General features: G+C 36.1%; 1 protein-coding gene across 2 annotated transcripts in view; it reads left to right on the top strand.

The window, feature by feature from the left end:
- The window catches only part of DGKH (diacylglycerol kinase eta), a 173,438-nt gene that overhangs the window by 104,017 nt on the left and 53,496 nt on the right, over positions 1-15,925 (top strand). The window contains exons 7-13 of one of the 2 annotated variants that reach the window (XM_029210192.1): positions 3,154-3,260; positions 3,955-4,080; positions 7,530-7,632; positions 8,753-8,912; positions 10,687-10,795; positions 10,913-11,052; positions 14,620-14,704. In XM_029210192.1, coding sequence (XP_029066025.1) covers positions 3,154-3,260; positions 3,955-4,080; positions 7,530-7,632; positions 8,753-8,912; positions 10,687-10,795; positions 10,913-11,052; positions 14,620-14,704 — 830 coding nt within the window. The remainder of the gene's footprint in view (positions 1-3,153; positions 3,261-3,954; positions 4,081-7,529; positions 7,633-8,752; positions 8,913-10,686; positions 10,796-10,912; positions 11,053-14,619; positions 14,705-15,925) is intronic. The other variant, XM_029210193.1, reaches the window with a different exon arrangement.

A 15,925-nucleotide genomic window follows, 5' to 3' on the forward strand; every position in this document is an offset into this window, starting at 1 on the left:
TGAGAATTTGGAGGAGGCATTAAACGTTTTTTTTAGATTTAAAGAATGATTGCAAACAAAGATATAATTGATCTTTATGACTTTAGTGATCTAAAAGTGTTCCTGTAACTCTACTAGGGCTGTAATATTATATGGGGTTATTTTGAAGGTTTTTTTACTATTACCTTATGGTCTATTATCCTCAAAATGCTAAAAAAAAAATCAGATCTAAAATAGCCTTAGATCTGATCTGTGGTATCCTTCTGTTTTGAGAGTTATGTGTTATTAAATATAGTTAACTGTTTAGGAATTGAAGTTAATAGTGGGATTACTGAATATTTTTCTAAGCATTTTAAAAGAAAAATGAAAATTATATTAGCTGGTGAGAATAAAAAGCTTCAAAGTCTTTAAATACATGTGTTAACATTATTCTATTACTAAGTAAGTTCCTGACTTTTTTAAAGTCTCAATTATAGTATTTTTAAATTATATTTTTAGGGGAATATATGTTAGTATTCATTTTCTCTGCTAATAAAAATTTTAAGTCTGCAGCGTCTTGCCCATGGAGTATTTTTAAAACTGCAGCAGAAGGTTTTAAAAATCCCAAGGGTTTTATGAATATACAAAAAAGTTGCCTTTTTATTTTATGAGGCTGGTTTTTTAGGATATTTTTACTGTAAGCAAAGTTAAACTCCAGAAACCCCCTTGAAATCTGAATAAACTATTGCTTGATAAAACTAAGGGCTTAAAATACAAGACGCTTTAAAAGTTATAACAGAGATGCAAATACAGGAAAAATTCATTCAACAATGACAATGAATAACATTGTATTAGAATGGAATCTCGCTTCCAGTGTGTAACGCCACCACTAAATTTACTTAATCTTTCTGCCCTTGTTTTCACAGTAAAAAGAGTCTGTACTGATTTGTCTTGTGTTGAATAATAACTAAAATTATGATTTTAAAGCCTTGCATATACAAAATATATGAATGAAAAATAGAAGACAGAAAATACGTTTCATAAATAATCCCCTAAGTCAGTTGAAAATGTTAATTATAATTTCAGAGCATAATTGTGCTTCACAGTTATTTGTACAGCACTCTAAGAATAAAAAGTTAAGTGGTGATTTTTTTTTTAATCAACAGCATAAATATCTCCACATGGGTACTTATTTTTATGTTAAGTACCCATGAACACTTACAAAGTGGTAAAGATTGAATATTGCAATAAAGAATCATAATTTGTTTCATGTCACTGTATTTTTTATGTTTTATGGTTTTAAAATAATGAATTTACAGGTCAGGAAAAAGTGCCTTATTTCAGAATAACTTGTTTGGAGAAAATTAATTGTCAGCTAATTACTAGGCACAAATTAAGGTGCCTAGTAATCAAGTCCATTCCTTAGTGTCCATAGTTACAGCTCAGTTTGTTTTATTTTTATCATTGTATGTTGTATATTTGTATTAAGCAACTTTGTAATTCTCAAGGCTCATTGCATGAAAAACTTTATTATTACAAAAGTGATTTTTATTTTTAATGAGGTGTTTGATTTTTAATGGCAAAATCTTCAAAAAGCCATGAAATTATACTCTGTTGCCCTCTTTTTACTTCCTTCTTTGCCTCTTAGAAAAAATACTGACTGTTAATATCAAGTACTTGTTTGTACTTAAAAAGCAGCCTGCTTTTTAAAACTAGAACTAAAACTAGAACCATGCTCTTGAGAAATACAGTAACAGATGACAACATTTAAATAGTTTAAAATATTAAATAATTTAAAAGTCACTTGGAGCAAAAAGGAACAGGTCACGCTATATTTTTTTTTCAAACTAAGCTAATTTCCTATGGTGCTGTTTCTTTATACTGTTGTTTATCAGCAGTAAAATTCAGTTGAAAACTTGCTTTCTATACAAAGTCTGTGCTTAGTCACAAGGTCATTTATAACGAAAATAGTATGATTTCTAGGAAAGAACTTGTCATTGTACACAGAAGAGCAGGTAAATGAAACATTGCCAGTGTCTATAGACTGATATTTTTAAAGGAAAAACCAGCTCAATTTAAGTGGCCATTTATATATCGGCTATTCATGATACTTGAAGCATTCTGAACATTTGGCTATAGGCATCTTAGTTATTTTACTTGACCCCTTCGTTTTCATGTTACATCAAACTAGGACAATTTAAAGAGAATGGTGCGTAACCCGTCATTTCAAATTTGTTAACGATTTACTGGTAGAAATTCCAAAACCACGTGATAAGGAGCCGCCTGAAAAGTCAGAAACCCTTTTATAACATCAGTATCCATTAACGCTTGGATAATGTGTGTCCCTAGAGGGATGGATAAGCTTAGTAAGAGTCAAGTTCTGATTTTCATAAGCAAGGGTTAATTTTTCAAATCATCTGTGGTTTATTTGTTTTTTCATGTATGTGCAGCTTCTGTCTCGGTTGTTTCCTCTTACTTCTCCTTTGCAGGCACCTTTCTGATAATGTGGCCTGGGAGAATTAGCGATGCCTGTAGTAGGAACGTCACTTCATCATTCCTTTCTTCTACATTGTCATGTAGTCATCCCAACAGGATACTTTCAAAAGACAGTGCCATCTTTGTGACCCTCGTCAACCTATTTCCCATGATGCCTGGATATTTTCTTGACGTACTTGCACTTTAAAATTCCCCTGAATTATCTTGGTCTTTATCTCTCTGGTAGTTTCAAACTTTTGATTTAAGTATATTATACGTACAGAAAAAAGCAAATATCAGAAGTGTACACAGCTTGTTGAATTTTCACAAATTAAACGCATTCATGTAGTCAGCACCCAGACTTAGAAATTGGCTGTTACCAGCCCTCCTGTATTACTGAATTTTATTTTCTTCTGTTGTGTGTATGTTGTCTCCCTTCTCCTCAATAATTATTTTTTTTGCATTTATTTCCTTTCTTTTCTTCTTTTAGAGTAAGTGGAATCTCTTTAAGTAGCAATCTATAGCTTGATCAAAGTGCTTCATAAACACATAGCCATATTTGCTTTTTAGAATATCATTGAAGAGTAATAGAAGCTTTTACAAATATTGTTTTTCTTCTGCCCCCCGACCACTTTAAACTTTCATGCTGTGATTTCCTTTCATTGTTGGTCCAAAAGTGCATATTCATTTAGCAATGGTTCACTTTTTTTTTTTTTTTAGTGTGTAAGTTCAAGGCTCATAAAAGGTGTGCAGTGAGAGCAACAAATAACTGCAAGTGGACGACCCTGGCCTCCATCGGGAAGGACATCATAGAGAATGAGGATGGGGTAAGCTCGTACTCTCTCCCATCTCTCCCCGGCACCTCCACTCTTTTATTCTCCTCTCCTGTGGAAATTAAGTGGGAGCGTCTATTAGTTCAATTACGACAGAGAGTTCAGGGGGAGTGTTTATTATTATGATTAGATGGAAGGTTTTGGTTGATTGTGACTTTTTATTTTCAATCCAGTTCTTTGTAGCTTCCTTCAGCTCTTAAATTTCAAGGGGAATGTTGTGTAAGGGCTTAGGAGTGGTTGCTGTGCTGGGCTGGTGCTGTAGACCCTTATCTGGCCAACTAAGTTATTCTTTTAAGGCTCAGCTCAGCCGTTTACTCAGATGTTCACTCCTGAGACTTTGGGGCCTCCTCTCAGTGGTGCCGCCCACCTTCAAAACCTTGACTGCCTTGCATGTGAATCGCTGATAACACTTCGTGGTCACTTTATGATATTCTCTCTATGTGCCTTTCTCCTCAGTGAGACTGCAAATCCTGCAGGGCAGGGGTTTAGTCTTACTTAAGTATCTTTATATCCCTACAGTGTTCAGGGCATAATAGATGCTCAATAAATGTGGGGGAAATGAACGTATGCCACGAATGATACATGGTGCTGATTCCATAGAGTAAGAAATCATTGTATCTCTTCCCTTGGCTAAGAATGATGTCCTCCATGGTCTTTAATTTGACTGCCCTTTCTTCCTGCTGCACAGCTGGCTATGCCCCACCAGTGGCTCGAGGGTAACTTGCCCGTGAGTGCCAAGTGTGCTGTCTGTGAAAAAACGTGTGGCAGCGTTCTCCGTCTTCAAGACTGGAGATGCCTTTGGTGTAAAACGATGGTGAGAGTTTTATAATTATTTTCCATGTAAAATGTTTCTTTCTGTACCTTTTTCATCTGTGTGATTTAGAGACAAAGCTAAGAATTTATGGCAGAGCAGAGCCTGGTAGCACACGCACCCGTTTGTAAGGTTCATCTTTTTTCAAGATGCGTTCCTTCCACTCTGGTTACTTTTGCAAATGCCCTTTTTGTGACACCTACTCTTGTCCCTTTGTGTGAGGACCTCTTTCCCACAGTTTTATTGTTTTTCATCAAGCTTTAGCCACACTTAAGTGGTTTTCAGCCTGCTTTACTACCTGTTGCCCACAGAAAGCCACCAAATTTTGATTAACAGGCCAAGTGTAAGTTTGCTACAATCCCGTGTGTGTTCTCCGAGAGAAAGAAGCCGAGTTCAGTAGGCTGGGCACTGATATAATTTAGATTATATACATTTATGTTATATAAATAAGTAAATATTTTAAAACTTCTTTGCATGTGCAAGAAAGTGGTGAGAAGCAGACACAGCATAATGTGGAGCCAACGGCAAGCAAGGGTCCCATCTCTGCCAGACTGTGTGAGGACTGGGCCTCCATCCTGCAGGAGGGCAGTCGGTGCAGGAACTCAGAGGGTGACCTCACGCCCCTCAGAGGGTGATGTGGGGCTAAAAGACAGCAGGACGAGGAGGCAGTGAGTGCTCACCTGAGCGCCGGGTGATGCTGTCTGATTACGATGCCGATTGCCTTGCTTTGGGGCAGAGTTGTTTGGTCGTGTTTTGAGTCTTGGAAGTCGGCCCCTCTCTCCCCAACAAAAAGAAGGAAAACCATTGTTTTTAATAAGCACGGTGAAGATGAGCAAATGCAAGAGATGTGCGTGTGATATGTTGATTTCATAATCAATGAGATTGAGTCCATAGGCCACAGAGAAAAAGAAGTCGTATAATTTTTTAGTCAGGTCTGATAGACAATCTTGTGTTTCTTTTTTGTTTTTGTTTTTAATTTTTTTTGGCCGCGCTGCCTGGCACGCGGGATCTTAGTTCTCCACCAGGGTTGGAACCCACGCCCCCTGCAGTGGAAGCGAGGAGTCTTAACCACTGGACCGCCAGGGAAGTCCCCTCTTTTTCATTTTTGAATTGAACATGATTCTCTTCATCCCCATGCTTTTGTTATTCTTCATCGATTGTCTCTTTTATTGACAAAGATGTTACTTTTTATTTCTTTTATCCCATTTAATATAATATGCAGACTATATTAGATACCTCTCTTTGGAGTTTTGGTGCAACCCTAACCCTGAAAACCCCCTTCTGCTGTTCCTTATTTTAAAGGAGTGCTCACGTAAACAGGATTTTAAATCAAGATTCCATCCCACCTAAGATTTCTTTTTTGGGGGGACAACCACTGATGTACGCATCTACCACTATTTTTATTAGTTTGCATTTACTGAAGTCTATTTCTCTACTTCTGGAACTTCAGCTGTTCTTTTCTAACTTTTTGAAAAGAAAGCAGGTCATCTGTGTGATGAATTATTTTAGAAAGGTTTTATGTAAGTTGTCTTTACCTGCAATATATGTCTCTACTTGTGTTTAGTCAGTAGTTGTCTTTTTCTATTGTAGTTGATTTACAATGTTGTGTGAGTTTCAGGTGTACAGCACAGTGACTCAGTTACACCTACATATATATGTTTATGTATTCTTTTTCAGATTCTTTTCCTTTATAGGTTATTACAAAATATTGAGTATAGTTCCCTGTGCTATATAGTAGGTCCTTGTTGGTTATCTATTTGATATATCATAGTGTGTATATGTTAATCCCACACTCCTAATTTATCCCACAGACATAGCAAACAAATTTACGGTAACCAAAAGGGAAAGCGGGGGAGGGATAAATTAGTCAGCAGTTTTTAAACTTTATTAAGTTTAACAGTAGGAGTTAGAAAAGCAGTAGGAGTTAAATTAGGTTTTTTACTTGCTTGTTCTACCCTCTGCCACATTTTTAAAATTTCGCAAATGGGACAGAAGTATTATTACAGACTGTAGAAGGGATGATTCTGGAATGTCTTTCCTCTTTTTTCCTGGCAATCTTAAGTATCACCTTCGCATGAAACTATTCCATGTGTCAGTTAGACATGCAGGTTTCTGGGCCACCATCACTTTTGTTACATGCCTCTTAATCTTGTACTTCCTATACACTATCATTTATCCATTATAATATTATGATGCCTTTAAAATATGTGTTTCTAACAGCAAAACATCTAGTGTCTAAACATAGTCACCTGGTTCAAAACAAAACCAAACCATAGTTCCACAATCCTAATAATTCTTAATTTTTCCAGCTGTTGTTCAATCTCTGGGTATAGTTTTACCTTTTCTATAAAATAGTGAAGATACAATTTTATCTCTGCTTTTCTCATTTAACATTGTTGTAAATCATAGAGCAAAATGCCCTGTGATTCTCATACGTTTTAAATTCCTTTTAAAACTATCTGTGCCTGCTCATTTTTCTAAAATCCATTTGGATTGTTAATGATTATAAGTCATAACAGGAAATGGTCCAAAATTAGGTCATCAGCAGAACAAGAATCGCTTTTAAATTTCAATTATTTTCTCAAAAGTTTTGATAAATATATGTTTAATTGACATGCCAGTTTTCTAAAAGGACTAATAAAATAAAGCCTTATTAAATAAGTGCTTTATGAAGTGCCTGCATCTTACTAATAAAACATTTAAAGGCTCTCTAGTTGAGTACATAAATTATTCTAAATTGCCTGGGTCCTACTTGATATGTTTGCCCTGCTTGAGTGACCTTGAAACTTTTTATTCTACAGAGTTAACACACTTGCTGAGTGCCTGTGATGTGTATCATCTTCCAAGATGAGGGGGCAATAATAGAACCTTTTCCTTTTCCTTACAGAGCCAGAAGTCTAGCTGAGAACATAGGCACGGATGTACTTATAACTATAATAACATGACAATATTATAAAAGATGTGTGAATAGAAAGTTATAGATCACTGCAGAGAGAGCAGACACATTACAGATTGTATTAATCTTCATTTAATTCTGTAAGAATTTTATAAGGTAAATGTCATTATCATTTCCTATGGACAATTATATTGACACTCACTGGTTCGCTTCCCTTCTTCCTTCCCTCCTCCCTCCCTTCCTTCCTCCCTTCCTCTGCACTTCTTCCTCTTCTCTTCCGCTCTCCTTCCCTTCACCAGGCATTTATTGACTACATACTACTTGCCTGAGACAATCATGAAAACAGGCTGTACAGACCAAATCAAATTCCCATCTCTAAAATGATTAGGCCATTCCTTAGAAGTATAAGTATTGTGCCATTAAAGTAATTTATGAATTACTGAACATTTTGGGATGCACTTGATCTTCATTTACCAGTTCCTTAGATATAATTTATACCATAATAAAACATTGATGTGTTTTTATGATTCCTGAAGGTTTATTTCATTGTTATTAGGTACACACTGCCTGCAAAGATTTATATCATCCTGTATGTCCACTTGGCCAATGTAGAGTATCTGTCATACCTCCAATTGCACTGAACAGCACCGATTCTGATGGTATGTAGCAGTAGTGTAAGTATGTATATTCCTGGTATATCAAATGTTGATATGTACATCTATTTTCCTAGAATAAATAGAACTGTAATTGGTTATTCTGGTTAGTTTTTATATAATAATTCAATTTCAATTGCAGAACAGCACATTTAATTTATAAAAGAACGTTTTAAAATTAAGGTGTAAAAACATAACTATTAACACAGTGGTGAAATTGCAGTGTATAAGATTTACATTTCAGCAAATAAAATAACATTGTTATTCTGTAACAAAATGCAATATGAAAAGATTAATTTTTTATAAGCAATTTTTCCCCCTCCGTAATTGAAGCTGCCCGTTAGCATAGCTCTTATTGAAATGTGTTTTCTTACCATTTCATTGTAGGAATTTATACTCCTATAAATTCATTCACTTTTTCTGGAATTTTACAACTTAATTGTACGTACTGAAGAACCTGTTTACAGCACTGGTTTTGGAATAGCATACTAATAACTTCCTTGTAAGCAAACCATATTACAAAAGGCTTTTACCATGAACTCTTATCAATGTTTTGCATCGATAAAGTGCCTTATGCTTTTCAAACTTTTTATGTAAATGATGCCAGTAGATATCATAGATATTATAAGCTGCAGAAAATGATTTGTTAACCTGTGTTATTAACAGCCCCCCAACCAAACCCTGATATATCAAAGTTCTGTTATTTATTATAAAATTTAAAAATATTTTCTAAGGCCTTATCAAGGAGGAGTTAAATATAATGCCGAAAATGAACATGAATCCTTTAACAATTGTGAATTTATAGACTATGATTGGTTTCTCTTAATAATTAAGTGTTGCTAAGGCAGGTGGTAGATCTCAATTTATCTATGATTAATACTTTTACCATCTTTGGTATGATTTTTCATTATAGTGCACATTTTAAAAGATAAGTTCTATGGTCTTAGTATGTAAATAATAAACCTATCTCCTTTTGGGGGCGCTAAATGATAACATTGTTAAAGTAATAAACAAGGTTCTTTATTTATGAATTTATCTTTTTTCCTCTGAAGTTTTTTTAAGAGTTTGAAAAGAGAAAGCTGTACGTATTGATCTTGTGCTGTGTTTTGTTTCTTTTTTTTAACAGGTTTCTGTAGAGCAACATTTTCATTCTGTGTTAGTCCTCTATTGGTTTTTGTCAATTCTAAGAGTGGAGATAATCAGGGAGTAAAGTTTCTTCGCCGATTTAAACAGTTACTAAATCCAGCTCAGGTGTTTGATTTGATGAATGGCGGTCCTCATTTAGGGTAATTGATTATTGATAAATCTCATTTGAATGATATGTAGCACTGAGCACGAAACACACTTGGTTTTTCAGCTGATGAAAACTGCAGATTCATCTAGACATCTCTGTGTTGATCTTCTGACATCTCCCTTTCTTTAAAGTTCTGATTATAAATTTTAACATAAACTTTTTGATATTTATACATCTTCCTTGGGTGCTGAAAGTTCTAAAGCTTGTTTAGAAAATGTTTTAGAATATATCCTACATCAAACAATTCTGTTTGCTTAGCTCTACAAAGTAGATCAACTTGTGTAAAGATAGAAATACAAAAAATAACTTGAGAAAATGATTTGCATGGGAGGGTAGTACTGAGTTGTATATAATACAAATAATCAATTATTTAACCAAAGCACAGATACTGTTGCGGGCCTCAAGGACAGGCCCTCAAGGATTTCAGACTCAGTTCCCATACATGACAAAATAGTACTTTTGTTCATGTTCATTTCAAACTGGAATGTCATATAACCTAAAATCTGGGGGGAAAAGCTTAAATATATTTTCAAGAGGGAAAATATGCCTTGAGGCACTTTGAATACGTTTTTAGTGTATATATATGATTTTTGTTGAAGAGGTAATATTGTGTCATCTGACCCAAGAGCCTGTGATCTCCTTATAATTTACTTATGCCAACTCGGCTTTTCTCTTGGGTTCCACTGTCACCTTAAATCATAAACACAGAAGTAGAAATGAAGATTTTAGATACCAGTTCCTGAGAAGGCCTTTGTGTTTTGTGATTTAGCACTCTCCTATCTTCTCTGTTTCTCTCCTCAGTCTCTCTTTGTGCCTGTTTTCACTGTGTCCTTTCAGGGTCTTCCTTCTTGTTTCCATTGCCTTTTTCTTGCTGTCTCAAGCCCTTCTGGTCCCATGAGTGTTGGTCTTCTTCATTTAAACCCAGCTCTTTCCTTATGTGCTTGTACGTCCCTTCCTTTCTCCTGCATGTGTCCTGGCACTTCCTCATCTAGCCTCTCTCCTCACCTTTGTCTCTCCCATTGCTGGTTAGCTTTGTCCCCCTTTCTAGCATATCTGTTTTATAATCCTCGATGGTTCCAATATCTTATATTTTTGACATTTATTTTTTCTACCCATCCTCTAAAATTCTAAGCAGCTCCCTTTGTGAAACTTCTCGAGATTGTCTCCATATTTTTTCGATTTTCCACAATACTTGAGGTGTACAAAGGTACACTCGCAGGGTGAAATGTGTCAAAATTTGAGATGAAGGAAGACAGAAGTAGAAAGACTGACCTGAGAATAGGAAAAGAGGAAGCAAAACAGCTACTGGGAGTATGGCAGGGGTACATTGGGCAAGGTTTGGTGGGTCTCTTGAGGAACTGCCCCTGTGCCACTCAGGAGCATCAGTGCCCTAGTTTGTAATATGCTACTCATGGAAATAACATATCCTTGTGAAGTAAAGAGAAAAGTCAGTACTCTTACCGTCTCCTATCACTTACCTTTCATTCTCTTTCCTGGGTTCTGCTTCTTTTTTGTTTTCTCATTTCTCACTCCCCATTTTTCCTAATTTTATCTCCGTTTCTACTTATAATCTCCTTTCCACTTTATGATTAAGACATTTTCTTGAGTTACACATTGCACTCAAATTGATTTTTATAGTATAATTCATATGTAAGAGTTCTTATATTTAATCTGAACATGAATACCAATGACTAACAGAATGACAAAGAATTGGGGAACGTGATTTTTATTTACTTACACTAAAATAAAATACTTTTTTCTTTCAGTTTAAGATTATTCCAGAAGTTTGACAATTTCCGGATTCTTGTTTGTGGAGGAGATGGAAGTGTAGGTTGGGTTTTGTCAGAAATTGATAAGCTCAACTTAAATAAACAGGCAAGTGGTCATTCCTTTCACTGCTAGTTATCCTAACCTGCTGACCAGTGATGTACAGAAATGTCAGAGTCCCTATGTGTCAACTTGTCTGAGGTCTCCTGTGGGGCTGTCTTTCAGTGTCAGCTGGGAGTACTGCCTCTGGGTACAGGAAATGACCTTGCCCGGGTTCTTGGCTGGGGAGGCTCATACGATGACGACACCCAACTTCCTCAGATACTTGAGAAGCTGGAACGAGCCAGCACCAAAATGTTGGACAGGTAATAACAAATTCTCTTCTAAAATTAGATCGAAAGTGGCATACTGATATCTTTTCTTGATAAGTAAAATTGTACTGACGGTAACCCCTGACGGGGGGTCCACCCCTGAGGTCTAGAACAGAGCCTGGCACAGAACAGACACTCAATAAATATGTTTTTTTGAGTGAATGAATGAATTGTAAAAAAAAAAAAAAAAAAATGAGGAAACTGGTTTAATGAATCCATTATTATTATTATTATTTTTTTTTTTTGCGGTACATGGGCCTCTCACTGCTGTGGCCTCTCCCGTTGCGGAGCACAGGCTCTGGACGCGCAGGCTCAGCGGCCATGGCTCACGGGCCCAGCCGCTCCGTGGCATGTGGGATCTTCCCGGACCAGGGCACGAACCCGCGTCCCCTGCATCGGCAGGCGGACTCTCAACCACTGCGCCACCAGGGAAGCCCTGAATCCATTATTTTAAAGATAATGTAGAAGGCTATGATGATACTAATTACTTTTAACTGCTATTTGGCTCAGAAAGCTTAAATAGTTAGTGGGGGGGCTTTTGATGAGTATAATAGGTATGGTCCCTTCATCTTCTGGTTTCATTAAAACTAAGAAAGACATATAAACTTTAGATTTTTTAGAATATCTCTTCTTAATTATACACATTGAGAAGGAATTGAACCAACAAAATACTAAAAAACAATCTTTTCCCAGGGACAGGGAAGTGTTAGGAAGACAGATTCACAAGAAGGAACTATCACTGTTTTTATGGTATCCTCGACTGCATCTCTTAACTGCTTTCTCTCTAAACGCCCCACATGTAAAAAAGCAATCGCAGTGTGTGTGCCCTGAGTATTATGCAGGAGGTGTTTAGAATTGGGGTATAGGGAGCAACCAGGGCTCAGTAAGCAGTAACCTCCATCATAAGTGGGACACAAATGTCAAAATCTCATTATAAATTTGAGCTAGCATGAATCAAAACAACTTTGATAGGATTAGCCATCTGTGGTACTCTTCCCGAAAATAACGAAATCTCATCAGGGAGCCACCAATCTAAAATGTAATTACTCTAAAATAAGCTATAACCTAATTAATTGTAACCTTGCCTGACATAAGGTAATGTTGTAATGGCTGATTCTTTTGCTGACAGAGTATTTAGAAAGAAAGCTGGGCTGGCAAGCATTTGTCTGTGTTTATCCCAAACCAGTCATGGGAGGGATCCCCCAGTAGTTTGGGAGCATAAAGTGGACTCAGTCTCCAGTCTTTAAAGAGCCTGGAGGTGATTTCCCAGATGACTGCCCAGTTCAGTGCTAACCAAACCCCCCAAGGTATTTTAAATGGCTTTTTGTTGTAAATTTAAATACCGCTCTCCCCGCAACCTAGGAAATGCTGTGAGGCATTTCCTCTGCTCTAGGTATGTGCTTTTCCCTTGTAAGTTATAAAAATTAATTTCTCTAGGTTGTTAGCAGAGAAACAACACCCCCTTGGTAAAATTCCTTAATACAAACCTGCAAAAAAACCCAAAAAACAAAAAACCACAAGAAAAAACAAATCAAAGGGGATTTAAAAAGCTAGGACTGTTGTTTAGAAACATAAGAATATTTTGTTCCAGTGCTTTCCTTACTAATTAAGAATACCATTTGTAAAGAACAGGTGAAAAAATTGATGTTTAATAATATTCCACATCATATATGCTTTTTCATATATATTAATTTATTTGACCCTCAAAACAACACTGGCTAAGAAAAGCATTGTTAGGACTGTTTTACAAAGATGAAAATTGAGTCTTGCAGAGACAGTGGAGTAACAATGAATAGTATTTTTTGTCTGCCTGGCACTTCTAGTTACTTTACTTGATAGAGTATCATCTCCTTTAATCCTCACTGTACATTTAGAAATGGCTAATGTCATTATCATCTCCATCTTACAGGTAAAAAGGCTCAGGAGGTTTTTATATTAGCAGTGTCACATAGCTAATAAGTGGTTGAACTGGCTGTCTGCAATGAAATCCAGACTCTACTTCCCAGGGGCTTTCAACACTGCACTCTCTGTTTAATGCACATACTCACCAAATGGGTCCCTAACTTCTGCTTTCAACTCTGCTTAGCTGGTACCAATGAGCATCCCTTCCTGACTTGTGCTGCCACTTTCTCCTGTTTCATCAGCTCCAGTCATTGCCTATAAAGGGAGGAGGTATAGCATGGAAGGTGCAAGGACATTTGGGTGGATTTCTTTCCCAATTCTTTAACCATCCTTTGACCAGAGAAGTGTCGCCAGATATACGGAACTGGACTTTCATGTTTCCAATTGTGATTTCCCCTATTTGAAAGTTTACAAAGTTTAATTATTTTATTTGTTGCTTGTATTACATCTGTTTCTGCACTAGAATACAAGCTTTATTAGAGAAGTCTTATTCAATTTTGTATATCCAGACCCTGGAATACTGTCACTTTGAGACGTTCAGTACATACCTGTTGCGTGGATGAATGAAAGAATGGATGACTTTGCTCAAATGTGTATTTACAGTATATTCATGTCAAGAGTTGAATAGTAGCTATACACATCTATTTCACTTATACATCCTAACATATAACCTGTGTCTTTTGGGGAATTCTCTCAGAATTTGAATTTTTATGCAAAGACTTATTAGTCTGAATGATACACTCGGCTGTCTTTACATACTGATGCTAATCTTGGGATTTTCCTCTAGGTTCTATCACTGGCATCCACTGTGATATGCTTTTCTTAAAATCCATGTGTTACAGTACTGCTCTTATTATGCTTTGTGTCTTTGAAAGACCTTTTATTTCACATCCTGTTACTGACAACAATAATGTCTCTACCCAATTGTTCTTCCCAAATTTTGAAATTATTTTAGATAGAAGACTGGATTTATCTGGAGTTGACTGCTTTTCTCTAACACCAAATGATTCAATGTTTGGTTTGAAATTAATATTTACAGCTAATTGAAATAAAGTTGCCTCAATTAAGTATTATTTCTATTAATTTTTTCCTCTCAATCCCATGCTTACTTTCTTAATGTAAGAAGGACTATTTATCTAATTTTCATAATTTTCATTTCATGTCTGTATAAGCTGACTTGGCAAGACAGATTGTTACGTGCAGAATGATTTATTTTTCGTAGGTGCTACGCGTTTGTTTAATCTAGGACATGTTTTAGAATTTGGGGCTGTGACCCATTAGCAACTTATATAATCTAGTTAGAAACTGCAGTGAGCATTATTTTAAAAGTGAAACAGAAAGGAATAGAAAAGTCAGAATGCTTTGCACCTAGTGAAGAGGAGAGGTCTTGTTACATATCTACATTTCTTACTGTGGGTCATAGCCTTCAAATGTTTGGAAGTCACCAATCAGAGAATTGGTAAGATATGGAAATCATAAATTATGAATTCAGCATTTTATGAGATTACCAAAAGTCCATCTCTTCCCATATTTGGTTATTTTAGACACAGCAAACCATAGTTCATGAATATATGTGCATCTGTGTGTATGTGAGGTAAGAACAAAGTCAGTTTATTAAATTTTAAAGGAATTTTAGACCAAAGATTTTTCTCCCTTCAGGTGGAGTATAATGACCTATGAACTCAAATTGCCAGCAAAGGCTTCTCTACTTCCAGAACCTCCAGAAGCATCTGAAGAATTTTATGTAAGACTTTAACTCTTTATCTATTTGTCATTTGAAAACGGGGGTGAGTGTCTTGAACAATAAAAAACATATAAGATATGGTAGTATGTTCACTTAATGGTAATTTTTCTTGTTTGGGGTTTGGTCTCATTGACTGCTTCTGGTCTTCTCCTCCAGAGGAAAGAATCCTTACCACCTAGGTTAGTGTCCTTCCATGACAACCACCCTGGGCGTGTGAATTCAGCCACATCACTCGCCTTTGTGGGTCACATCTTCATGGACCTCAGCTGTTGAGGAGACCACGATGTTGGGAGGATTAAAGGAGGTGATGAGTATGAGGAAAGCACCAGACATGCAGGTTCCCTTGCTCCCACCCTGATAGTTCTCCCTCAGTATTCCACCTGCCTATTTACTCGTACCAACCGGGCTCCAGGGAAGCCAGCTGATGCCAGGCTCCTGTTAGCTTTCACTCATCTTCTGTTTCACCCATGAGCACCTGTTTGAGTATTAGATGTTTGCCCAGCTCCAGACACACATCAATACTTACTCGTCACCAGAATATTGTATTAGAATTTCTCTCTTCCTGCTTTCCCTGCTGTGTTGTGGATGCATCAGGACAGGCCTCTAGGTTAAGTCTGTGGATCAAGATAAAACAAAGGAAGACAGTGCACTTCATTCCATCCCTGCTACAGACCATTAATAACTGCAGTTTTTAGACGTTCTTAAAGATTCAGCATTCTGATTAAACCTCAGAGCACTGGAGATTTAAAACAACCTAATTTTCAAAGGATTATTCTCTGACTCACTAAGACCATTTGATCTATGATAGCTTATTTTTCCCTCTAGGAAAATTCATCTGTTTATTTTACAGTTGAAATCTTTGTTTTGTCATCAAGAAAATTAGGATCATGTCAAAACTAAGGAAAGGAATGATAACTAGAAACATGGGCTTTTCCTTAAAGAAGCTAACTGTATTTAAATTTTTTCCCTGATATAAAAGTAGCAAAAACTGCTTCTAAAAATTTTGGAAAATACAAAAATATATAAAAAAGAAGGTAAAAATTTTATTTACAGTCCTGCCACCCAGAGGTAATTACTATGAAAGATTAATATATTTACTACTTTCTTTCCAGCAGCATTTTTGTTTATATTATTATTATTATATTATTATATTATTATATTATATATTATTATTATATAATATATATATAATATATATAATATATATAATATATATATTAT

Source organism: Monodon monoceros, unplaced genomic scaffold (genome assembly GCF_005190385.1).
Source record: "Monodon monoceros isolate NGI ecotype Baffin Bay Population unplaced genomic scaffold, NGI_Narwhal_1 Super_Scaffold_8, whole genome shotgun sequence".
Taxonomy (NCBI): Eukaryota; Metazoa; Chordata; class Mammalia; order Artiodactyla; family Monodontidae; genus Monodon; species Monodon monoceros.